At 35.5% G+C, this 23,022-nt stretch overlaps 1 protein-coding gene across 3 annotated transcripts in view; it reads right to left on the minus strand.

Moving 5' to 3' along the window:
• Nucleotides 1-429: 429 nt before the first annotated feature.
• The window catches only part of LOC121368204 (nitric oxide synthase, brain-like), a 57,652-nt gene continuing 35,059 nt past the window's right edge, over nucleotides 430-23,022 (minus strand). For all 3 annotated transcript variants that reach the window (XM_041492838.1, XM_041492836.1, XM_041492837.1), the window contains 6 exons: nucleotides 21,000-21,104; nucleotides 12,440-12,504; nucleotides 8,572-8,649; nucleotides 7,743-7,917; nucleotides 2,830-2,974; nucleotides 430-537 (listed from right to left, as the gene is read on the minus strand). In XM_041492838.1, the coding sequence (XP_041348772.1) occupies nucleotides 455-537; nucleotides 2,830-2,974; nucleotides 7,743-7,917; nucleotides 8,572-8,649; nucleotides 12,440-12,504; nucleotides 21,000-21,104 (651 nt within the window). In that variant the 3' untranslated portion in view covers nucleotides 430-454. The remainder of the gene's footprint in view (nucleotides 538-2,829; nucleotides 2,975-7,742; nucleotides 7,918-8,571; nucleotides 8,650-12,439; nucleotides 12,505-20,999; nucleotides 21,105-23,022) is intronic.

Consider the following 23,022-nt stretch of genomic DNA (forward strand, 5'->3'; position numbering starts at 1 on the left):
ACTGAGGGCACCCGCCCCACTACTGAGATACATCCGCCCAGGACTCTACTACTGAGATACATCGCCCTTCACTCTACTACTGAGATACATCGCACTTCCCGTTCGACTACTGAGATACATCGCACCTCAGGAGGACGTACTACTGAGATACACCACACTTCCCTCTACTACTGAGATACACCCCACCCACTCTACTACTGAGATACATCGCACTTCAAGAGAGTGTTAGACTACTGAGATACATCACACTTCAGGAGAGCATTCGACTACTGAGATACATCGCACCTCAGGAGAGCATTCGACTACTGAGATACATCGCACCTCAGGAGGGCGTTCGACTACTGAGATATATCGCACCTCAGGAGAGCATTTGACTACTGAGATACATCGCACCTCAGGAGGGCGTTTGCCCTGGGCAGCATATGACAGATATACATGGTAAATTAAGCCAAGTTTACCGTGACTGTGAACTCTCTAGTTGGATTCTGTCGACGAGTTTACAGGGATGTACAGACGTGTGGTGCACCTCGGATAAGGCTCGGAGCGGGTGCTCCGCTGTCAAGGCTTTTGATCGTCAATATTCATACTTATGTGCTACATGTATGTGATGTATTCTATATGAACTTGTTCACTCTTTAAAACAGGGACGTGATAGCTATATCTTAATGACCCATGCACCCTGTTAACTTAATGCATTTTCTTTGGAAGAATTATGTAAGATTTATAACACACACTCTGATATCCAAATAACTCGTAAGATAAATACAATGATGTCAAACAAAATATATTACATAGAAATTGTTTCATTAAATTTTAATTGTTTCGATATTAAAATTATATATTGTTATTATTTCTTTCATCTTTTAAAACTTAAAATTAATATTTTGTCCAGAATTATGAAAAATACAAAAATACCGACCCGTAAACAGCGTTGTCCACTTGTTATAGAAATTTGACAGGAGTCAGGGTTAGTAGACCAGTTTTTATTTTAATGTGGTGAAGCATTGAAATAATATAGCTAATTTTGAATTTGAATGACGTCAGTATTCCAGTGACATCACTTTGCATCGCTTTACAATAACCATAAACTGGGTACATGACGTTTCCTTTTTCAGAATGCTGGAAAATTTCCAATGCAAAATTGTATTTGAATGTTTTATGTTTGAACATTACTAATGCACCTGAATATGTTTGAAGAAAATCTTGTGATTAAAAAATTATACCTTTTACCAAATATGAATTTCAAGTGAAATTATGGTAAGATATGCTATATTTATGGTGTAGGCCTACGAAGCCAAACCCTGGGTGTGAAAGGTGACTTTCGTCGACTTTAGAACAAATTGATTAAAATCATCATTTATTTACTCAGCTATTGATCATTGGAATGTTTTAAACCCAGGAATTAGATACTGTCTTAAAAAAAAAAATGCAATATTGTCAGCGGTAAAGTGCCATTTTATTTTTCCTGTGGAAAAAGAATGTAAAATATATTACATACATGATAACTACATGGATGATTTGTACAGGTGTGGACCATCGTGTATATATCTGTGGATACCGTTTAGAACACAGTGTCCGTTATTCCTTTACATGTAAACTATATGATCAGCAGTTCTGTGTAATTCCTACAGCATGCTTAACAAATAGATTTATAATTACTGTTATGTGGATGAAACACGTTATATGATGCTAATGATTAAAAATATTTACCTTGTGTCCAAATATTTATTTTAAAAAAACCCTCATCGTTTTCATTAATGAAGTACAATTTAAATTATCATGTGGAGTTTCTTTTCTTGCATCGCTATTTCTCTTCTCAAATTATTTTGTTTGTTCCCTCTAGTTACGTTTGGCTGTTTACATGTATTGTAAATATATCGATGTGTAATATGGTCGCCACGTATAATATACAGGAGAGGGCCTTATGTTTTCGATCAATCTACCAATGAATGTAATGTAATGTATAATACATGTCCCTCTTGTTCTGATGAGTTCACAGGAATTCTTAGGACAATAAAGTATTTCATTTGACAAGTAATTTGCCTAGTAATAATCGATATTACTATTGAGTTCAAATATTAACATATAACCAACTAGGGACGTGTTATTTGTTTTGTATTCATAACTCGAGATTAAAGACTGAACAATTAAAATGTTAACATTATTAGTATACTGGCTAACGGCAGTCATATCCGTGCCTAGCCTATAATAACATGGGGGCAACAAACAGGCAAACATCAGGGCAAAGTAATACTGGGCCTCGTTCAGCTAGACAAAGAGACAATGTTAAAGGGATATTCCTAAATTTGCTGCATTGTAAGATGTTTCCGACTAATAAAATATTTCTACGATTAAACTTACATATTAAATATATTTTCTTGTTTAGAATATCAGTGTCTGTATATTCAATGTGTTTCTGGTCGTCTTAATATTTGTAAGAAGTCCAAACTGAATTTTGTCTTCAAATAATGTACGTACGAAAATAATTATTTTAGGAATTAAAATTAATTTTAACCTATTACAAATATTAGAACGATCAGAAACATGTTTAATATACAGCCACTAATATATTATGCAGAAAAATATAATTGATATGTAATTACAATCGTTAAAAAGTCTATGTTAGTCGATAGCATCTTTAAAATGGCAGCAAACTCAGGAATGCCTCTTTAAGCTAAACAGGGGAAGGATCATGTCAACTGCTCCCCCTTCATGTATATATATATATATATATATATATATATATATATATATATATATATATATATACATATACATATATATATATATATATGATTCTGACTTACATTGTATTAAATATTAGAGTACCTTCACATAGATCCTCTTCGTTTGCCTTATTCAGCGATACTATTCTGAACTTGGAGGCCCGCCACATATGATCTGCTTCTGTCAAGGAATTCCTAACCTTTCTGGCATTTATTTTTTCACCAATCTGGAAGATGCCGCATGCCGACTGGAGACGAACAATAGACAGCATGGAAGATACGTGGTTAGAAACAAAGAAGAAGAAGAAGATTTGTTTTTACAAACAAAAACGAAACTAAAATAAGTTTAGCATATTTCTTATGAAACTCCTTTCGAATGGCATATGGATCTTGCACTAATTTTTATTGGCATGTTATTTATGCTACTCCTTTTGAATGGCAGTAACGTGTCTAGATCCCGTATACTGATTTTCTTACACATACATGTATTAGTCATGGGGCCAGAGCCCACAAAAATGAAAAATGTGTCCTGAAGATATACGTTTGTATCATATATTTTCTGAACCGGGAACATGTCTAGGTTATGAAAAGTAATGATACCGACGTCAACGCTTTTGCCTTTGGATGCTACATATCACATTGTGACCCCACCCTCAAATGTATTGGAGTCATATTTCAGTTATGAATTAGTGACTGGAGTTAATATAAAGTTTGACCTAAAATAACTAGGAACACAATTACTATTCTGTAAAAGCAGCTAAACAAAGTATAAAAAAACCGAATAAATTAATTTGGATAAAAAGAACGATTAAAAAAAAAAAAACCCACCAAAAACCCCTAAAAGTGAGGATTTTAAAAACATATAAATCTATACGGCCGATTTGAATGCAGTTAGTTTCCCAATGTTGTATCTGATGCCCTGTAAAATATATTAAAATATTTTTTATTTGCGTAAATCTGGACAGCATTAAATTAAAAACAAATACGTAAATGTTTTGAAAATTTGGAAATAACGTGCTCAAAAATGCCCGAATTTAGATTACATTATTCACATTAGCTTTACTGCCGAACAGCTATATATAGTTGCAAACGAATCGCTGCGTATTTTTACATCGATTACAACTAATATTTTAAGTAGAATGATGGAAAAACATGAAACAAGGTTTTAGGTCATCTTATTTTGCCTGAATACTAGTATCTCTATCAGTTGCCACCCACTGTTGTACAAGGGCGTGACATAGCTCAGTGGTAAAACGCTCGCCTGATGCATGGTCAGTCTAGGATCGATCTCCGTCGGTGGGCCCATTAGGCTATTTCTCGATCTAGCCAGTGCACCACGACTGGAATATCGAAGGCTGAGGTATGTGCTATTCTGTCTGTGGGATAGTGCTAAAAAAGATCCCTTCCTACTAATGGGACAAACATATATCGGGTTTCCTCTTTAAGACTGTGTCAAAATGACCATATGTTTGACATTCAATAGCCGATGATTAATAAATCAATGTGCTCTAGTGGTGTCAAACGTTATTTTGTTCGTTGTTACATGTGTCGGAGTGTCAATTACATTGAACAAGTGTCTGTGCATTAGTTCGTGCAGCTTGTTTTGTTTTTAGGGGAGCTGTATACTGGACTGCTATACTCAGGGCTGGGTAATTCTTCCCAAATTGCCACGACGTAATTCTGCAAGCTCTGCTTGAGCGAGAACATTTTATTGATTTATTAGGATATTGTGCGATCTCTGCTTGAGCGAGAACATTTTATTGATTTATTAAGATATTGTGTGATCTCTGCTGGAACGAGAACATTTTATTGATTTATTAGGATATTGTGCAATCTCTGCTTGAGCGAGAACACTTTATTGATTTATTAGGATATTGTGCGATCTCTGCTGGAGTGAGAACATTTTATTAATTTATTAGGATATTGTGCGATCTATGCTGGAACAAAAACATTTTATTGATTTATTAGGGTATTGTGCGATCTCTGCTGGAACAAAAACATTTTACTGATTTATTAGGATATTGTGCGATCTCTGCTGGAACAAAAACATTTTATTGATTTATTGGGATATTGTGTGATCTATACTGTAACAAAAACATTTTAATGATTTATTTGTATAGGATATAATGCGATCTATGCTGGAGCGAGATATTATCATTGAATTATTGATTTGTGGTTCTTAATATGTGAGGGGCTGCAATCAGCAGGGCCCCTTGAATCTTGTTTGAAATTTGATTGTTGATTTAGATTGTTGGAATTGATTGCTTGTTTTTGCATGCCATGTTTCATTTTGTGGTTGGCAGAAAATTAACAATCTAGCCGTGGCCAATTATATGCCAATATGCGGAGAGGGGATAAAAAAAAAAAAAAAATATAAATAATCATCGGTGTTGGGTATTTTTTTTAGAGTAGTGTCTAGAATAATTGGTCAGTTAAAGGGTGAACGGAACCCAAGACAGGGTCTAAGGTGTGAGTCCAGTACTATCTGATGTCAATTAGACTGGCACGCACCACAGCATGTCGTGGAACTGGCTGGATGCTTCGAAGTATCACAACTCAGATGACTGGGACGTAAAACAGTTTGGACTACACAGAACTATGTAACAAGTCGGCTGCAGGTTAAGAACTTAATTCAAAGACAAACTAATAATGCTTTGATCTTCGTTGATTAGTCCATTGGGACAATTAGTGAAAGTGTAATCGAAATTAATGCAGAGCTGACATCTATAGGGCCTGGGGATAGTGGTGGACAATAATGTTAAATATTAACGCTATCCTTTTAAATTTATAATCAAATACAAGATATCTGTACTGGAGGATGTGGAATCTCACCTTGGAGACGTTAAATACTAGATATCTGTACTGGAGGGTGTGGAATCTCACCTTGAAGACCCCAAATACAAGATATCTGTAATGGACGATGTGTAATCTCACCTTGAAGACCTAAAATACAGGTTATCTGTACTAGACGTGTGTAATTTCACCTTGGAGACCTCAAGTACAAGATATATGTACTGAAGATGTGTATAATCTCACCTTGAAGACCCCAAATACAAGATATCTGTATTGGAGATGTGTATACTCTCACCTTGAAGACCCCAAATACAAGATGTCTGTACTGGAGGTGTACAATCTCGCCTTGAAGACCCAAAATACAAGATATCTGTACTGGAGGGTGTACAATCTCACCTTGAAGACCCCAAATACAAGATATATGTACTGAATGGTGTACACTCTCACCTTGAAGACCCCAAATACAAGATATCTGTACTGGAGGGTGTGTAATCTCACCTTGAAGACCCCACATACAAGATATATGTACTGGAGGTGTGTATAATCTCACCTTGAAGACCCCAAATACAAGATGTCTGTACTGGAGGGTGTGTAATCTCACCTTGGAGACCCCAAATACAAGATATCTGTACTGGAGGGTGTGTAATCTCACCTTGGAGACCTCAAATACAAGATATATGTACTGAAGATGTGTATAATCTCACCTTGAAGATCCCAAATACAAGATATCTGTATTGGAGATGTGTATACTCTCACCTTGAAGACCCCAAATACAAGATATCTGTACGGGAGGGTGTACAATCTCACCTTGAAGACCCCAAATACAAGATATATGTACTGAATGGTGTACACTCTCACCTTGAAGACCCCAAATACAAGATATCTATATTGGAGGGTGTGTAATCTCACCTTGAAGACCCCACATACAAGATATATGTACTGGAGGTGTGTATAATCTCACCTTGAAGACCCCAAATACAAGATGTCTGTACTGAAGGGTGTGTAATCTCACCTTGAAGACCCCAAATACAAGATATCTGTACTGGAGGGTGTGTAATCTCACCTTGGAGACCTCAAATACAAGATATATGTACTGGAGGGTATACAATCTCACCTTGAAGACCCCAAATACAAGATATCTGTATTGGAGGGTGTGTAATCTCACATTGGAGACCTCAAATACAAGATGTCTGTACTGGAGGTCTAATCTCACCTTGAAGACCCCACATACAAGATATATGTACTGGAGGTGTGTAATCTCACCTTGAAGACCCCAAATACAAGATGTCTGTACTGAAGGGTGTGTAATCTCACCTTGAAGACCTCAAATACAACATATCTGTACTGGTGATGTGTATACTCTCACCTTGAAGACCCCAAATACAAGATATTTGTACTGGAGGGTGTACAATCTCACCTTGAAGACCCCAAATACAAGATATATGTACTGAATGGTGTACACTCTCACCTTGAAGACCCCAAATACAAGATATATGTATTGGAGGTGTGTATAATCTCACCTTGAAGACCCCAAATACAAGATGTCTGTACTGGAGGGTGTGTAATCTCACCTTGAAGACCCCAAATACAAGATATCTGTACTGGAGGGTGTGTAATCTCACCTTGGAGACCCCAAATACAAGATATCTGTACTGGAGGGTGTGTAATCTCACCTTGGAGACATCGAATACAAGATATATGTACTGGAGGGTATACAATCTCACCTTGAAGACCCCAAATACAAGATATCTGTATTGGAGGGTGTGTAATCTCACCTTGGAGACCTCAAATACAAGATGTCTGTACTGGAGGTCTAATCTCACCTTGAAGACCCCAAATACAAGATATCTGTACTGGAGGGTGTGTAATCTCACCTTGAAGACCCCACATACAAGATATATGTACTGGAGGTGTGTAATCTCACCTTGAAGACCCCAAATACAAGATGTCTGTACTGGAGTGTGTGTAATCTCACCTTGAAGACCCCAAATACAACATATCTGTACTGGAGGGTGTGTAATCTCACCTTGGAGACCTCAAATACAAGATGTCTGTACTGGAGGTCTAATCTCACCTTGAAGACCCTGAATACAAGATATCTGTACTGGAGGGTGTATAATCTCACTTTGTAGACCCCAAATACAAGATATTTGTACAGGACGTGTATAATCTCACCTTGGAGACCTCAAATGCAAGATATCTGTAATGGAGGTCTAATCTTACCTTGAAGACTTCCTGAACCCAGTTTCTGAATGATTTCTCCTGTCCGCCGATATCATCTCCTTCTGCCAGTGATGTAATTCTCTCAGCCCCGAGATCGTGAAGCATGGTGTCAAGGTAACGACCGAATGCACAAAAGTCAGGAAAGCACCGGGAACCAAGGGCAAACACAGAATATCTGTAATACAGCATATTCTGTGATATATAATGTCACTGCATGTTTAAATTTTAAAAATGGGATTCATGCACGTCCTTATTTTTTATTTCATGAAGGAATGTATACAAGTATAAGGTTGTTATTGGTTTGTTTTGTTGGGTTCTTTTGTTGTGTGTTTGGGTTTTTTGTGTATATGTGTATGTATATGTTGCAGTAACTGTGAGGGCTCCATGCACGTGTGGTATCTCAGTTCGCACGCACGCACGCACACACACACACACACACACACACACTGTAGTAATTGGAAAGTTTTATGTAATAAAATAATGAGAATGGTAGGCAGAGGGTGATAGGTGAGAAAAATGAATGAAAGTGTGAGCCAGCTTTGTCGGGATATGAACCATTGCTTCTTTATGTGGACGCTGATAGCATCGTAACCAATGACAGATCGTAAAATCGTAAAACATAACTATTTCTATCCTGATTATCGGCGATCTTCTAAAACGATCATAGCATCATAAATAGAGATCATAATTACACTCAGGTTAACACACTGTGTGCAACAGAATCTGTCTGTGATCTTCCAGAAGTCTACGATTTTGATCACAGGTGTGATTCGTAGAGTCATGGGATGACCTAAACGCACAATTTTACAGCGTTTATAGTTTTTGTTACCTCAGGTTTTCTAACTTGCCATTTCCTGTACTGAAAGTGGTTTCCGGTTTGAGGCGATCACATGTCCACCTTTTACTCCTGTAAACATAAATACACAATACATGACTTTCACATTGTTGTCGAGGGCTTTTTCTGGTTTATTAATTATTTTTTTAAAATTTTTATCTTGCAATGCTGTTGAGTTCAGTTAGAAGAGAATCTTAAATAGTAAATCTACTGTTAAACTATGAAACAATACGTCTGCCATTTAACGTATGTACACTTTGACTACTCAATGATTTTAAAAGCACAGATATCGTAAAAACAAAGAAAAAAATATAATAGTAGTAGATACTAACCGTTAAAGAATAACCATTGAAAGAAAGTTATGATTCTATCATCTTTATCACATCTTTTTTAATAACTTTAAACCAAACAAAGGAACATACCCTAGTTTCAACCCGTGAAAATTAACACTAAGTTTAGTTAATCTACGAACCTGAAACACACTTGGATAAAGTTACAATTGATTCTGTGACTTTGAAATGGTAAAATACCCTCTAAAAACGGAATAAAACTCGACTCCATAACTGTTTCTTCTCAGACGCACGTGCTTTATTAAAAATATGAAAAATATAATTTGTGATATTAAAACCACCAGGATGACTTCGAATGTACGGAAATTGATAATCTAAACCATAAAATCTAAGTAAAATATGATTTCAGTTGTCAAAAAACGGCTATAATAGTCAAACATATACCTTAGTGTTTAAAAACTGTTCCTTTAAGAGAAATAATAAAGACATTTCAACGTCATGATGCAGTAACTATATATAATTCTATAACTTTAAAGTTAAATTGTATAGATGAAATCAAGTATGTTTGATAATCTTATACTGTTCATGGAAATAATCGAGAAATCAATATTAGAGGCTCACCCCGCAGGAATTAATTGTGTAAGTTTTTTGTGTGGGTTTTTTTCTTCTGTTGTTGCTGTTGTTGTTGTTGTTATTGTTATTGTTTTTGGGGGGTTGTTATCACATAAGCTGTGTTCACACTTACTCGTGTTAATTATACTGGTTTAGCTAAAACATCTTAGATCGGAAATAACAAGCCTTATAGCGTGTAATAGTTATATCGGTATACGGCGTAAGTGTAGTTATCGGCACTTGCACAAGGCATTTAAAAAGAAAATAGACTACGGGTCTGATAGGTCGTTGCTAACGCACCTGTTACTGCGTATTCTCACTGTGCCGTCACTGTCATCTCCGCCTTATACTAGTTTAACTAAAACAGTTTGCGTTCAATCTTATATTTAAACTACATTAACAGTTTAATAAAACCATTTACCGAAGTGTTTAGCTATACCGGTTTAGCTATATCGGTACAGTGACAAGATCGCATTTACACTTACATTTTAAACTGGTGTTATTATACCAGTTTAGTTAAACTAGTTTAACGTGTAGTGTGAACGCAGCTTAAATTTGTTTTGTAAATATCTTAAAATATAATAAACTGATCTGTTCAAAATTATACTTGGTAAAAGAAATATATTGTATGCGAGGTTTAATAACTTGGTGTTAAACATTAAGTAAATACTCCAGAATGACATGCTGCCGAAGGCGTCAGTTTTGTGCTTTATTCAGCAGTGTTAGACATACACTACACAATATGAAAACAAAAATATAACATGACATATTATACAATCAAAAATATAGTCTCTTTTTATTAAGCATGCAAAATGTTGAGCTGTTGACACCAATATTAACGAACTAATATCATCAGTTAATAAATAATATAATGATTTGACAAAATGGATCATTGAAAACCCGGGTGACTATACTGTTGTTGTTTGTTTTTTATAAAGTACGTGTAACGTTTTTTTACCATATATCCGTAATGCATGATTTTCATACATTATTTTAAATATTGTTTTCAGATAACTATTTTCATGGAACTATAGTGTAACCATATACAACCATTGAACAGTGCGGCAGTAAAACTCACAATAGGCTAGCGTCCATATGCAAAGTACCAATACTACATTAAACCTATGTAAGATTACAGGGCAATTAAAGAATATTGTATGTAGAAAAATACTACTACTTTAGTGTACCAGAAAGTATCAGCTTTCCCTGCGAACTAATTTTCTCTCAGATGTTAGCATACCCGAACTGCTCACCTCTAGCGGTGAACCACAACATTGTTAATAAATACTTCTGACAGAAATGAGTTTATAAAGAAAAATATAATTCATAAAAACAGCAAGGTCTAATGTGAAAACTAAAACTGTGACGCCTGCAGTCTATACACCTTGAACATTGACGAACTGGTGCGTGTCGTACATTACCGTATTCTCAGCGACAGTCTTTCCAAGCCGATTTTACAGTTAATACAAAACACAACGCTGAGGTATTTGACATGGAATTCTATGATCATATGCAAAATAAATTATATATTTAATTTTAGATGTTATCAATAAAAAATATGTGGTGTTTTGGGGTATTTTTTTTCGTGTAAGGTATTCTGGTGTTTAAAAGAACAAATGTTGAATTTTAAAACATAAGGAATTGTTATAGGAAATAAACATTAAAACCTTAAAAACATCAAAATAAGAGTTATAACTAGAAATATTGTAAGATAATTATGAGATTAACGAGCTGTCATTTGGATAATGGAAAATGGATTAGATATGAAGGACACAATGGCGATGCTAATTATTTCCAGTTGGGGTAATTTGCAGTTCCATAAAATAAGTGATGAAGGCGTAGTTCAAATAGGATATTCTAAAGCATTAATAGTTTTTTTTTAAATGTATAAAAATTTCCACATCCGTTATTTGCTCTATTTTAGATGGTATTTATAGTTATAGTCATTTATTACAGCCATCCCACTCAAGACAACTTACATGTCTAAACATAAATTAAACTTTCGTTATATATTAGCAGACTACCCAATAACCCAGATATAAATTAGCCAGGTGGTGGCACTACGTTTGGATTGAAATGTAAACAAACGTACTACGGTAACACTCCTTGATTTGCGAATGAATCCATAGTCATCAAACAAAAACATTTCCGAAGCAACTTTATATTGAAAGTTGTTCGGCCTTCTCAAAAAACCCAAAAGCAAAAACAAACAAAACAAAACAAAAACAAACAAACAAACACATCCAAAGTCATGCACTAGTTTATTATTATGAAGGAATATCCAAAAATATGTTATGCATATTTATTCGTTACACATTCATTCCTTAAGAGATCAACCATTGTAGATCAATTTTGTCTCAACACATGTTGGAGATCACTTCTAAGGCTTGTGATTGGCAGTTCCGACGCCATGACCTACGTGTCCCCAGTAAACTTAAACGGGTGAGGTCAATTTATGGCGTCAATTATGTCTATGATGGTGAGGCGTTTTGTTTAGTGTTTTCCAGTTAAACTATATTAAAAATACTTGTGTAAGAAACATAATAATACACTTGTGCCCGTCGTGGTTTCTAAAAGCACCAAACTCGCTTTTGTTCATTAGATACATTTAGCAATCACTCGTTGAAAGATATATTGTCTCAGATAGGAACTTGTGTATTATTCTTTATGCCATTCCCATTCAGAAATACCCCGCGTCACATATCCATACGTCTTTTGAATATTGAGAAATGCAATTAAAGAGTTGCGTATGACGCTAGCAAAACACACTTAACAGTATTAAGCTTGCTATTATACACAATAAAGAGATTATTACCCATGTGTGTTTCGGTATCGTCAGTATCATATATTATTAACAAAAATAGTGTAAGAGAGTCGAGTAATACAATATGTATTCCTCAAACAGTATATAATACAGACGATACCGAAACACATTGTTAATAACGTCTCTATCTATATACCTTTGTACCTCAAGCTTCCTTTGTTCCTCAAGCTTCCTTAGTTCCTCTAGTGCTTTTGCAAATTCCTAAAAAAAAAAAAAAAAGTAACTAAATCAATAAGCATTATGATGAATATTTATAAATTGAACCTATAAATAACTGTCCCTTATTCTAACCTTCACTGGATCATAATAAGTACACTGGAACCTATTATACCAATAGAGGCAATGTTTTGTGGGAAGATTGAGGCTAATCTTTAGCTACAGACATGTTTCACTCTATGTAGAACGTTCAACGTTGCCATCTTGAGACTAGTTTGGGTACGCAGTTTTAAAATGTGCACATGCCTTTAAATGGTGTAACCAGAGACCCACGACTGGTATATCAAAGGTTTTTGTATGTGTCGTGCTTTCTGTGGGAAAGTGCATATAACAGACCCTTTGCTACTAATGGAAAAAATGTGAGAGGTTTCCTCTCAAGACTACGGTGATGTAGCCCAGTGGTACTGCGCTCACTCGATGCGCGGTCGGTCGGTAATTTTTCGATTTATAATGACTGCTGATGATATCCGGTGGTGTCAAAAACACGTAAGTTACCGTCATCGGTGGTGTACTGGTTAATCATCCGGACTTAAGGTTCGTAAGTACTGGGTTCGCATCCCAATACCAGCTGCCACCCAGAACGACTTTAACGACATAATGGATAGGTGTACGGCAAACACAATTACTTCGCTCTGACTAACCACGAACAATCCAACCACTAACCCACTGTTCTGGACAGACAGCCCAGATAGCTGAGATGTGTATGCCAATAAGCAGTGTGTGTTCAAACCTCAATTGAATATAAGCACGTAAATGAATATAATCAAACAGAAATCACGTACATTTATTAAAACTTTAGCTGCATGTGGTTGGTATTACATGTTCGTGCGTATAATCCATAACTGCCTAATGGCTTAGTTTAGTAACCGTTAAACTTAAAGATTTATATTATTTTACGTTTTCCAGCTTATGGTTTCCAGGTGTACATACTTTCGTGTAGATATTTCCACTACCATTAAAAATATTATTTTAGTTTTATTTCCACTGACTTTGTAGGGTTTGTTTTGTTTTTCATTTCTTGAAGTACTTGGTAAATACATTAAGGGATTGCTCTCAATGATCTAAGGTATTTGTTGCGAGAACGCATTTGTGTTGGCCTATAATAGACATACAAAGTATAGAGTCATTTCTCAGATTGTTCATATGTCATTTGTAGCCAAGGATACTCCATTAGAGTAATGACTTTTAAAATACTTTTCTTGATCATTTAGAGAGAAAGAGAGAACTAAGCTTTACTGCGCTATTACCGTAAGCATTAAAGCGTATGACCTGTTGGACCACCAGACATGTTTACTAACGGAAGTTTTTGTTGTTGTTTTGTTTTGTTTTTTGTTTTTTTGTTTGTTTTGATTTGTTTGTTTGGGTTTTTTATTGTTGATTTTGTGTGTGTGCGTTGTTTGGGCTTTTTTGTTAGTTTGTTTGTTTTCTTCTTCTTCTTTTTTTTTGGGGGGGGGGGGGGGGGGGGGTGTATTTTTTTGTGTTGGTTTTTAATGATTTTTAATGATTTTTTGTTATGATTTTTTTGTGTGGGTTTGTTTGTGTTTTTTTTTTTAATTCAATCTCTCTTTCATTCGGTTGGTCGATTTGTTGCTCAATTTAATCGATTGATTCTATAATAGAATAGAATAGAATAGAATTGAATAAATGTTTAACGACATCCCGGCACGAAAAATACATCGGCTAGTGGGTGGCAAACTATGGCAAATGCAAAAAAAATTACGTTGATTGAAGGTTTTCTTGCTGATTGATTGATTGATTGGTTGCTTGGTATACGTCTCTATTGAGCTAGAAAAACAATATTATTATTTAAGAAATAGAAATGGTCATACATCATTTAAAAAGATATAAAGCCAAAGGTAGTGATGGTATCATTAATGAATATTTTATTCACTGTAAAGACTTTTTAATAGCAATGCTATTTAAGATATTTAATTGTGTGTTACCATGTGGTTATTTTTCAAGGAGTTGGTCTGCAGTTATAATCGTGCCAATTGTTTTGTTTTCTAAAGGTAATATTTTGGACACAAATAGTTATAGAGGAACTAGTTTAGTTAGTTGCTTTGGAAAATTGTTTACATCCATTATTAACCAGAGACTTTTATCATGGTCTATAGATAATGATATTATTATGTAGATACATATATGGACTATATGCCTAGGTATGATGATATTATTATGTAGATACATATATGGACTCTATGCCTAGGTATAATGATATTATTATGTAGATACATATATGGACTACATGCCTAGGTATGATGATATTATTATGTAGATACATATATGGACTATATGCCTAGGTATGATGATATTATTATGTAGATACATATATGGACTCTATGCCTAGGTATAATGATATTATTATGTAGATACATATATGGACCCTATGCCTAGGTATGATGATATTCCTTCGAGTAGGTATTCTGAAGATAAATATGTTAATTCGTTTGGTAGACGCCTAGGTATTCTATGCAAACAAACAAATATTATAATAGCCAATGGTCGTGTTCGAAATGATAAAGATATTAGGAGATTTACGTATCATAATCATAAAAATGGTGCTAGTACAATTAATATTTTGTTAAAATCACCTAAAAAATGAGAACTTGACACAAATTTTGTCTCACACTCCAATTACATTTAGTTTAGAATTCAATAATTTCCATATGTGTTTTCCAACTAAATATGTAACCTTTAAGATATGTTATGATGCATTCCAAGCGGAAGACCTTAAGAGTGCTATTCAAACAACATCTGACACTATATATAAGCTTTTCTTTCAACAGTCAGTTAAATATCAATACCTGTGTTGCAGAACTAACGGATTTATTTATCAAGTTACTTTGAATGTTGCTGGGAAAACGTTCGTGAACACTAACCGCAGTAATTATCCACAGGAAAGTAAACAGCACACGGATTGGTTCAACGCAGAGTGTGCTGAAGCCAGGACAGATTTCAGAAGATCAGCTGACAAGTATTCACACTACACCGGCGATCAAGAAAAGAAAGCCGACATGTTTGACAAAAGACGCTTGTATAATAACATTACGCATCGTGTAAAATTACTTTATAACAAACAAGAACAAACACTTATATGTAATTTAGCAAAATGTTCTCCTGGAAAGTTTTGGAAAAAGACTAAGCGTACAAAGCAACATATGTATGGTATTTTAACATTAGATGATTTCGTGGAATATTTTAGAGTTAGTGGATAGCAAACATGATAATACAAATATCAGTGCTAATGAGCATATTACATATGGGCGGTCTTATAACTGAATTAGTTATTGATTGAAAAACTATTGTAGCGCCAGTATTGTTAAGGTTACATGTATTTACGATAATGGTGTGAATCCGGAAAAGTGGACACGTAGTGTCACTATTCCCATCCATAAGAAGGGAAATATTAATGATGTTAACAACTACAGCTAGTGTTGTCTTCTGCTTAGAACTAGATTTAGCGATTGGAGTGAAGCACAGTCTCTTTTTAGTGAATATCAGTTTGGATTTAGAGACGGTTATAACACCACTGATTGTATTTATTTACTAAAGACATAACGTCAAATGTTGCGACCTACGACTTAAACACGAACATGACATCAACATGAAATAAATGCGTAAAGATGTACGGGTGACATCTTTAATTACTTATTTTATTTGATGATATTTTCATTTTATGCGTCACATGAAGATATTTAAAATGTGTCATAAATATTATTATGAGTGGCTATCTGACGAGATTTCGATGTAACATATGTGAAGCGAGTAGGGTAAAAAGCGAATTGTTTTCTAAATAAACTTAATCTATGACAATAGAAGACAGATGGATATTGTGTATTCAGTTTTTAATAAAAACAAATGTTTTATACTTGTGTTATTTGTATTTCACCAACAATGTCCAAAAGGGTTTAATGTAAATAAACAGGTAAACATACATCGTAACAAGGCTCAATTTGTTTATAAAATAGGCCTACATCAATGAGTTTATAAAATAGGCCTACATTAATGAGTTTATAAACATAAATGTGGATAAGAGTGCACTTTCTTGTAATGTCCGATAAAAGTGTTTCGCCATCACTGACCAATCATTTTCAATGTTCTCAGAGGCGTACGGGCTCCCTTTTTGTTTGTTTTTTGGGGGGTGGGGTGGGGAGGAGGCGGGAGGCAGGCTGTTTTTTTGCCAGAATTAAACGAAAATGCCCAAATTTGGATAACAACATTTATTCATATTAGCATTACTATAGTAGTGTCGGAAATAGAATAAAAATGATTTTCGCCAATTATTTCTTTCATATTAAAGTGACAATTAAATATTATGTAAATATCTATTTAATAATAGTCTACCTAATTTAGCATGTATTTGGGCTCTCATTTCCATCAATGCAGTTGTCGCACGAATAACACGACAATTTTCGAACTTTACGAACTTTGTTTCTTGATGAAGAGATTTGGCGGGTGCTCCTATTGTCTGGAATGGGCGAAAGGTGATGATTTCTTGACTTGTTAATGTTTTCAATATATATAAAGTGTCGTCTATGATATAGTGTTTTTTCTTTGGTATCCTTCAAATTTGAAACGGCATAATCATGCAAATCTTTGGCAAACTTTCGAAGGTAGATTAGGCTTGTCTGAAATATTATATTTTAAGTGGGTCGTCTGAGCAAAAATATTATTGTAATAGAGGTTTTTCGCATTCCTATTACGCATGCGCGCGAAGTGTAACGTCCCTTGACAAAATAGACTGAAACTAGTCTATTTACAATTGGGGGGCGTGACAGACAGGTTGTTATGGGTGACTTGAGTAGCTTCGTAGGAGACTTTTAAACTTTGGCAACTAACATGTACATATTTCGAATTAGATGGTATAATGGCCGTAGAAAACGGTCCGCTGAAATTTACAGCGGAATGGTTCAAATTAAAGGGACATTCCTGAGTTTGCTGCATTGTAAGATGTTTCCGACTAATAAAATATTTCTACGATTAAATTTACATATTAAATATATTTTCTTGTTTAGAATACCAGTGTCTGTATATTCAATTTGTTTCTGATCGTCTTAATATTTGTAAGAAGCCCAGACTGGATTTTGTCTTCAGATAACTTCGTACATAAGAAAAAACTATATTTTAGGAAATAAGATGAAATTTAACATAGTACAAATATTAGAACGATCAGAAACACGTTTAATATACAGCCACTGATATTTTATGCAGAAAAATATATTTGATATGTAATTACAATCGTTAAAAAGTCTCTGTTAGTCGATAACATCTTAAAAATTGCAGCAAACTCGGGAATGTCCCTTTAAAAAAGCAGTGCAACAACTTGGACAAAGTCTCTGCGACTCGTACCCGAGGGTTTTGATAACGCCAGATTAAAAGACTATCTCGTAAAAAGTATAAACAAAACAGTTGACAGATTCCATAGGTTATGGCATCGATAGGTTATGGCATCGATCGATATATATATTTGAGAGAGAGAGAGAGAGAGAGAGAGAGAGGAGAGAGAGAGAGAGAGAGAGAGAGAGAGAGTATACACACACACACCACACACACACACACACACATATATATATATATATATATATATATATATATATATATATATATACACACAGCCAAACCTGTCTTAAGCGGCCACACAAGGGAGTAGATAAACGTGGCCGATTAAGACAGGTGGCCGCTGAGTACAGGTTGCCACATATATAGTCTTTAAAACATTTGTTGTTGTTTCTTGTTTTACCGTCTGTACTGCTAATTAACGGATTTGTACTTCATAGTTGACTATAAATCAACTTTTGACATGTTGTCTCCTTCAGAAATAATGCAAATAGAATATATTAAATTAACCGTTCTCCACAATTTTGTTTTCTTTTTCCATTTAATTATTTAATTCCGACTTCATGCGATGTATTGTTATAGTAAGTGAATCTACAAATGTCAAGCGTAGCCTGCCCAGAGGCAATTAGATGCATGTCAGATTCATACTTCCTTAATTGATACACAGTGGAGATGTCGGGACTGAATGGGTACTAGTATTCCTGAAGGTGTGAAGATCAGTTATTTGCTGCACCTTATCGCTGTTGTTAAAATATCCCTTTTATATAAGAGTAAAACTTTACTGTGGCCGCTTAATGCAGGTATTTTAGCGTTTTGGGATCCGATTTAGGTGGCGGCTGGCCGCGTTAGACAGGTGACCGCTTATTACAGGTGCATTTACATTATAAATCGTTTGGGAGGAAAAAAGTGGCCGTTTAAGGCAGGTGACCGCTGAGTACAGGTGGCCGCTAGGACAGGTTTGACTGTATATATATATATATATATATATATAGATATATATATATATATATATATATAATATATATATATATCAGAAGGTGTTTTGTTGCATTTTTTCTTAGTGGTCTATCTAAAGTTAAAAAAAGGAATTGATTTTATGCTGTTACATGTATATCCATAAAGTGGGAATTTAAAAAAAGGGGGATTTGAGAGGGGGGGGGGGGGGGGGGTTGAAAGTAGTTGCCGTTCTGTTTACCCATACACACATTTTTATACAGTGTCAACATGAAACGCATTGGGTATTATACAAATATATTTATTTTCTTTACTGTTAATGTGTTTTTCCACCATATCTAAGTAATAAAAATACTAGACGGACCTGTGTAGGAACGTCCTGTCCACAGCCGTCATCACTCTATATATATTCATATCATTATTATTATTATTATTTAAGGAGTGTCTGTTATTTCTTTTACGTTCATCGGGGTATGAACAAAATAAATCATCCGTAAATTGTGTGAATCGGCGAAGCCGTTTCTCACATAAGTTTGCGGATGATTTTTTTGTTCATACCTAGATGTACGTAAAAGTAATAACAGACAATACTTATAATTAAATTTGAAACACACTGAGTAATAATAACATTAAAGTTCATATATATATTATATTTTCTGTTGAGTATTGTCCGAAATATACATATATTTTTCTGTATATACCAAAATATTTATTTATTTATTTTATTTACTGTTTACTACCATATCTAAGTAGAGAATACTAGACCGCCCTGTATAGGAACGTTCTGTACATAGCTGTCCTGACTACATATATTTTTTATATATTTACACACGCCACGTTATATATTTTATTGAGTATAATTCGAAATATACATATATTTTCTTTATATACAAAATATATATATATTTTTTTTTACTGTTAATGTGTTTTCCACCATATCTAAGTATACTAGACCGCCCTGTGTAGGAACGTCCTGTATAGAACCGGTAAGGTTTTGGTCCCTTATGCGTTCACTGGGTTCCCTCCTACAAAATGTACCGAACAAACCCTCGTACTTAGAGTAACATTAAAATCGTTTTCTACGTGAAACGATTACCCACAAACGTTTCCGATATCCATTGGCTGGATATCGATGGAAGGATAACGAATTTCCCGGACATATGCGATTGGAACAGTTAATAATTGAACAATGGTCGTGGCCTCCCATTGCTTTTGCCCCCCAATTTGCAGATAGGTCTATTTTGGCGAGATCTCGCGAAATCTCGCGGTTTGCGTCCTCGAGTAACTCCGCAACGGGCACATGCGCAGTGGAATGAGAAAGAGGTCTATTAAAACATTTAAGTATTTTCTGCTGATACATATGTGTATGTTTTCAATCTCTATGACAGACTTACATGCAAATAAAATCCATGCGTGCGTCGTACGGGTGTAATGTATAAAGACGTTGTTTACATTTGACGTCAAAATTTAGCTAAATGGACAAGTCGTCCATTGGAAAATATATTATGTATTTTTGTCCTCATTTTAAAAAGAAGACTACTATCTTGTTAAGAAAAGTAAGCATAATTTATATATGTTAATTACGGAAAACAGGACCATATTATTTTACGTAATAACATTTTTACAAATCAAGGTGTCCATTTCCACAGTAAATTATAAAAAATTGGACAATTTTAAAAAACTGCTTAGGTGAACTTACAGCATAGAAAAAATCCTGAATTCATATTAGCACAGATGCACTAAAGTAAGCGAAATATGTTTAAAAAAAACAAAATTCTATGTACAAGTATTTCTTTTCTGTTGAATTTTAATATCAACACATGTAAGTTTTGTAACTATTTTAGTCACAGGTAGGTCATTTCCTTTGGTACACCAGGAAGGGCACGGCAATACTGCCAGGACAAAATCCCGTTTGGCGTTGGCGCATTGGTAGGTGCCTGGCCACTGCGAATCTGTCGGAGATATCCATGGAAATATTATGTAAATAAATGCTACACCAGTTTGAATCCAACAATTGATTTTTCTTCTTTATTAAAAAACAAAACATATCAGGTATTAATTACTGGTTACAATTTAATGTGCTATGTTGAAGGGACAAAGATTGGTATTAGTGTTGGGGGGTTTATAAATTGTTTAGGGTGGAGGGGGCGGGAGGCGAGCTTCTGGATACGTGCTGCTATTCAACAAACCTCTCCGTTTCCCGGTGGATCTCCGTGTCCAAACGTACTGCTGACAAACAGAACCAGCCTTTCATTTTCAAGATCAGCGACGTCATATGCATCCATGCAGAATACCTGTAAATTAAGAAAGTGTCAGCGTGCTTAGTGTCAGGTGGGGAAAAACTATAGTGCGTTTCCGTCAAAATGGAACAGATGAATTGCAATTGAACTCTATAATGAATAAAGTTAAAATTCGTGTAACAACCTATTATTGTGTTTTTAACCCATACCAACTTAAATGCAGATTGTGAATTTTAACTCTATAGCCTATCATGTCAAAGGTAGGTGTCATTTGAGTAATTTTGTTGATGCTGGGAGCTGTGTTTGTTGTAATATTCGTGTTTTAAAAGTTCGTTTGAAAACTTTGAGAGGCCATGATCGGGGAAACGGGGTCACTTGTCGCGATCAGCTGATTTCGCTCAACAGAACGATTGCTAGTTGAAATTCTGCTTGAAGAGGCAGATGCAGCAAGCGTTGCTATATCGTTTGGAGAGTATTCTTCATGGTCATTTTCTGGTCCGAATATTTCTTCCAATTCACACAAATTAAACGACTCGGCGTCTTCTATGTGTACATACTCCATATTTACAAACAGTGACACTTCACCGCGTATGAATACACGTAAACAACGGTACAGTAGGTACATTGGCTTTCAGAGTTGGTATATCGTAGAATGAACCACTTGTAATCAGCCAATCAAAGTGCTTGATTTCTTACAGGTATTTTACAATTATTGTCGATGTTTATAGAACAAAATGTATCTAAATATATGAACGCCGTTTATATATATATATATATATATATATATATATATTGTCAAAAATAATATATATATTGCTCAAAAAGGAAACGCATAGGTGATAGGGAAAGAAGAAAAGTGTTTGATTTCACAAAATATAGTTTTGTTGTACAATGTTGCTGAATGATCATGTTTGTTAATGTTCCTGGAATAGGACAGCATGCCCAAATGCACCCTAAAACAAATTTGACGCACGTTGTCCGACAATTACAGGAAATCGGCGTGAAATGGTAAGACTTTGGTGAATGCACGTGAAACTCGGGGGAAAAGATTGGGGTAGTGATGGGTATTTAAAGCTGCAATGCTCGCAATGATGCCTCATTTCCATTTCGACGTAGACTAGTTACAAGATGCCAAGACTAAGCCTGCCGAATCTAAACATTGCAATAGGCCACCTCCAGTTAGATGAATCGCAGTCAGCAGTCGCACGCCACATGAACGTCCATCAGAGCACCATTTGACGTCTTTGGGGCAGGTACCAGCAGTTTCAATCAGCTGAAGACCGGCCCAGAAGTGGAAGACCTCGCATAACAACTGCAGCACAAGATCGCTACATCCGAGTTCTGCACTTGTGTCACCGAACTGCCACAGCAACGAACACGAATGTACAGAAGTGGAACTTGGGGAAACTGGCGGGGAGTATGGTTCAGCGACGAGTCACGTTTCCTTCTACAGCGACGTGATGGACGACAACGTGTTTACAGATGAACGTTTTCCAACAACTGCGTCGCCCAAGTTGATAGATTCGTTGGAGGGAGTGTCATGATGTGGGGAGCCATCTCGTACACCGGCAGAAGTGAACTTGTGTTCATACAAGGCAACCTGACAGCTGTACGCTACTGGGATGAAATTCTTCGCCGTCACATGCTTCCCATTTTGGAGCGACAGAGAGAACTCTTTCAGCAGGACAATGCCAGGCCGCATACGGCACGTATAACAATGGATTTCCTAGAAGAGACAGATAGGCAAAAGGGGTGGTGCTTGTCAATCTGACATTTTTAATATTTGCACTAGTAACGGGTAAAACCCCCGCGGTTCGGTGAGCACGCGTGAATCCCATATGGCATGCTCCTGATTAAGCGTCCAATAACATTTTGGGGGATCCTGTCCCATTCCTCTTGGACAGCGGCGCCTAATTCTGCCAAGTTGGTTGGCTGACATTGACGTTCTCGGAGACGTCGTCCGATGATGTCC

This window comes from Gigantopelta aegis, chromosome 3 (genome assembly GCF_016097555.1).
Source record: "Gigantopelta aegis isolate Gae_Host chromosome 3, Gae_host_genome, whole genome shotgun sequence".
In the NCBI taxonomy this organism is placed as follows: Eukaryota; Metazoa; Mollusca; class Gastropoda; order Neomphalida; family Peltospiridae; genus Gigantopelta; species Gigantopelta aegis.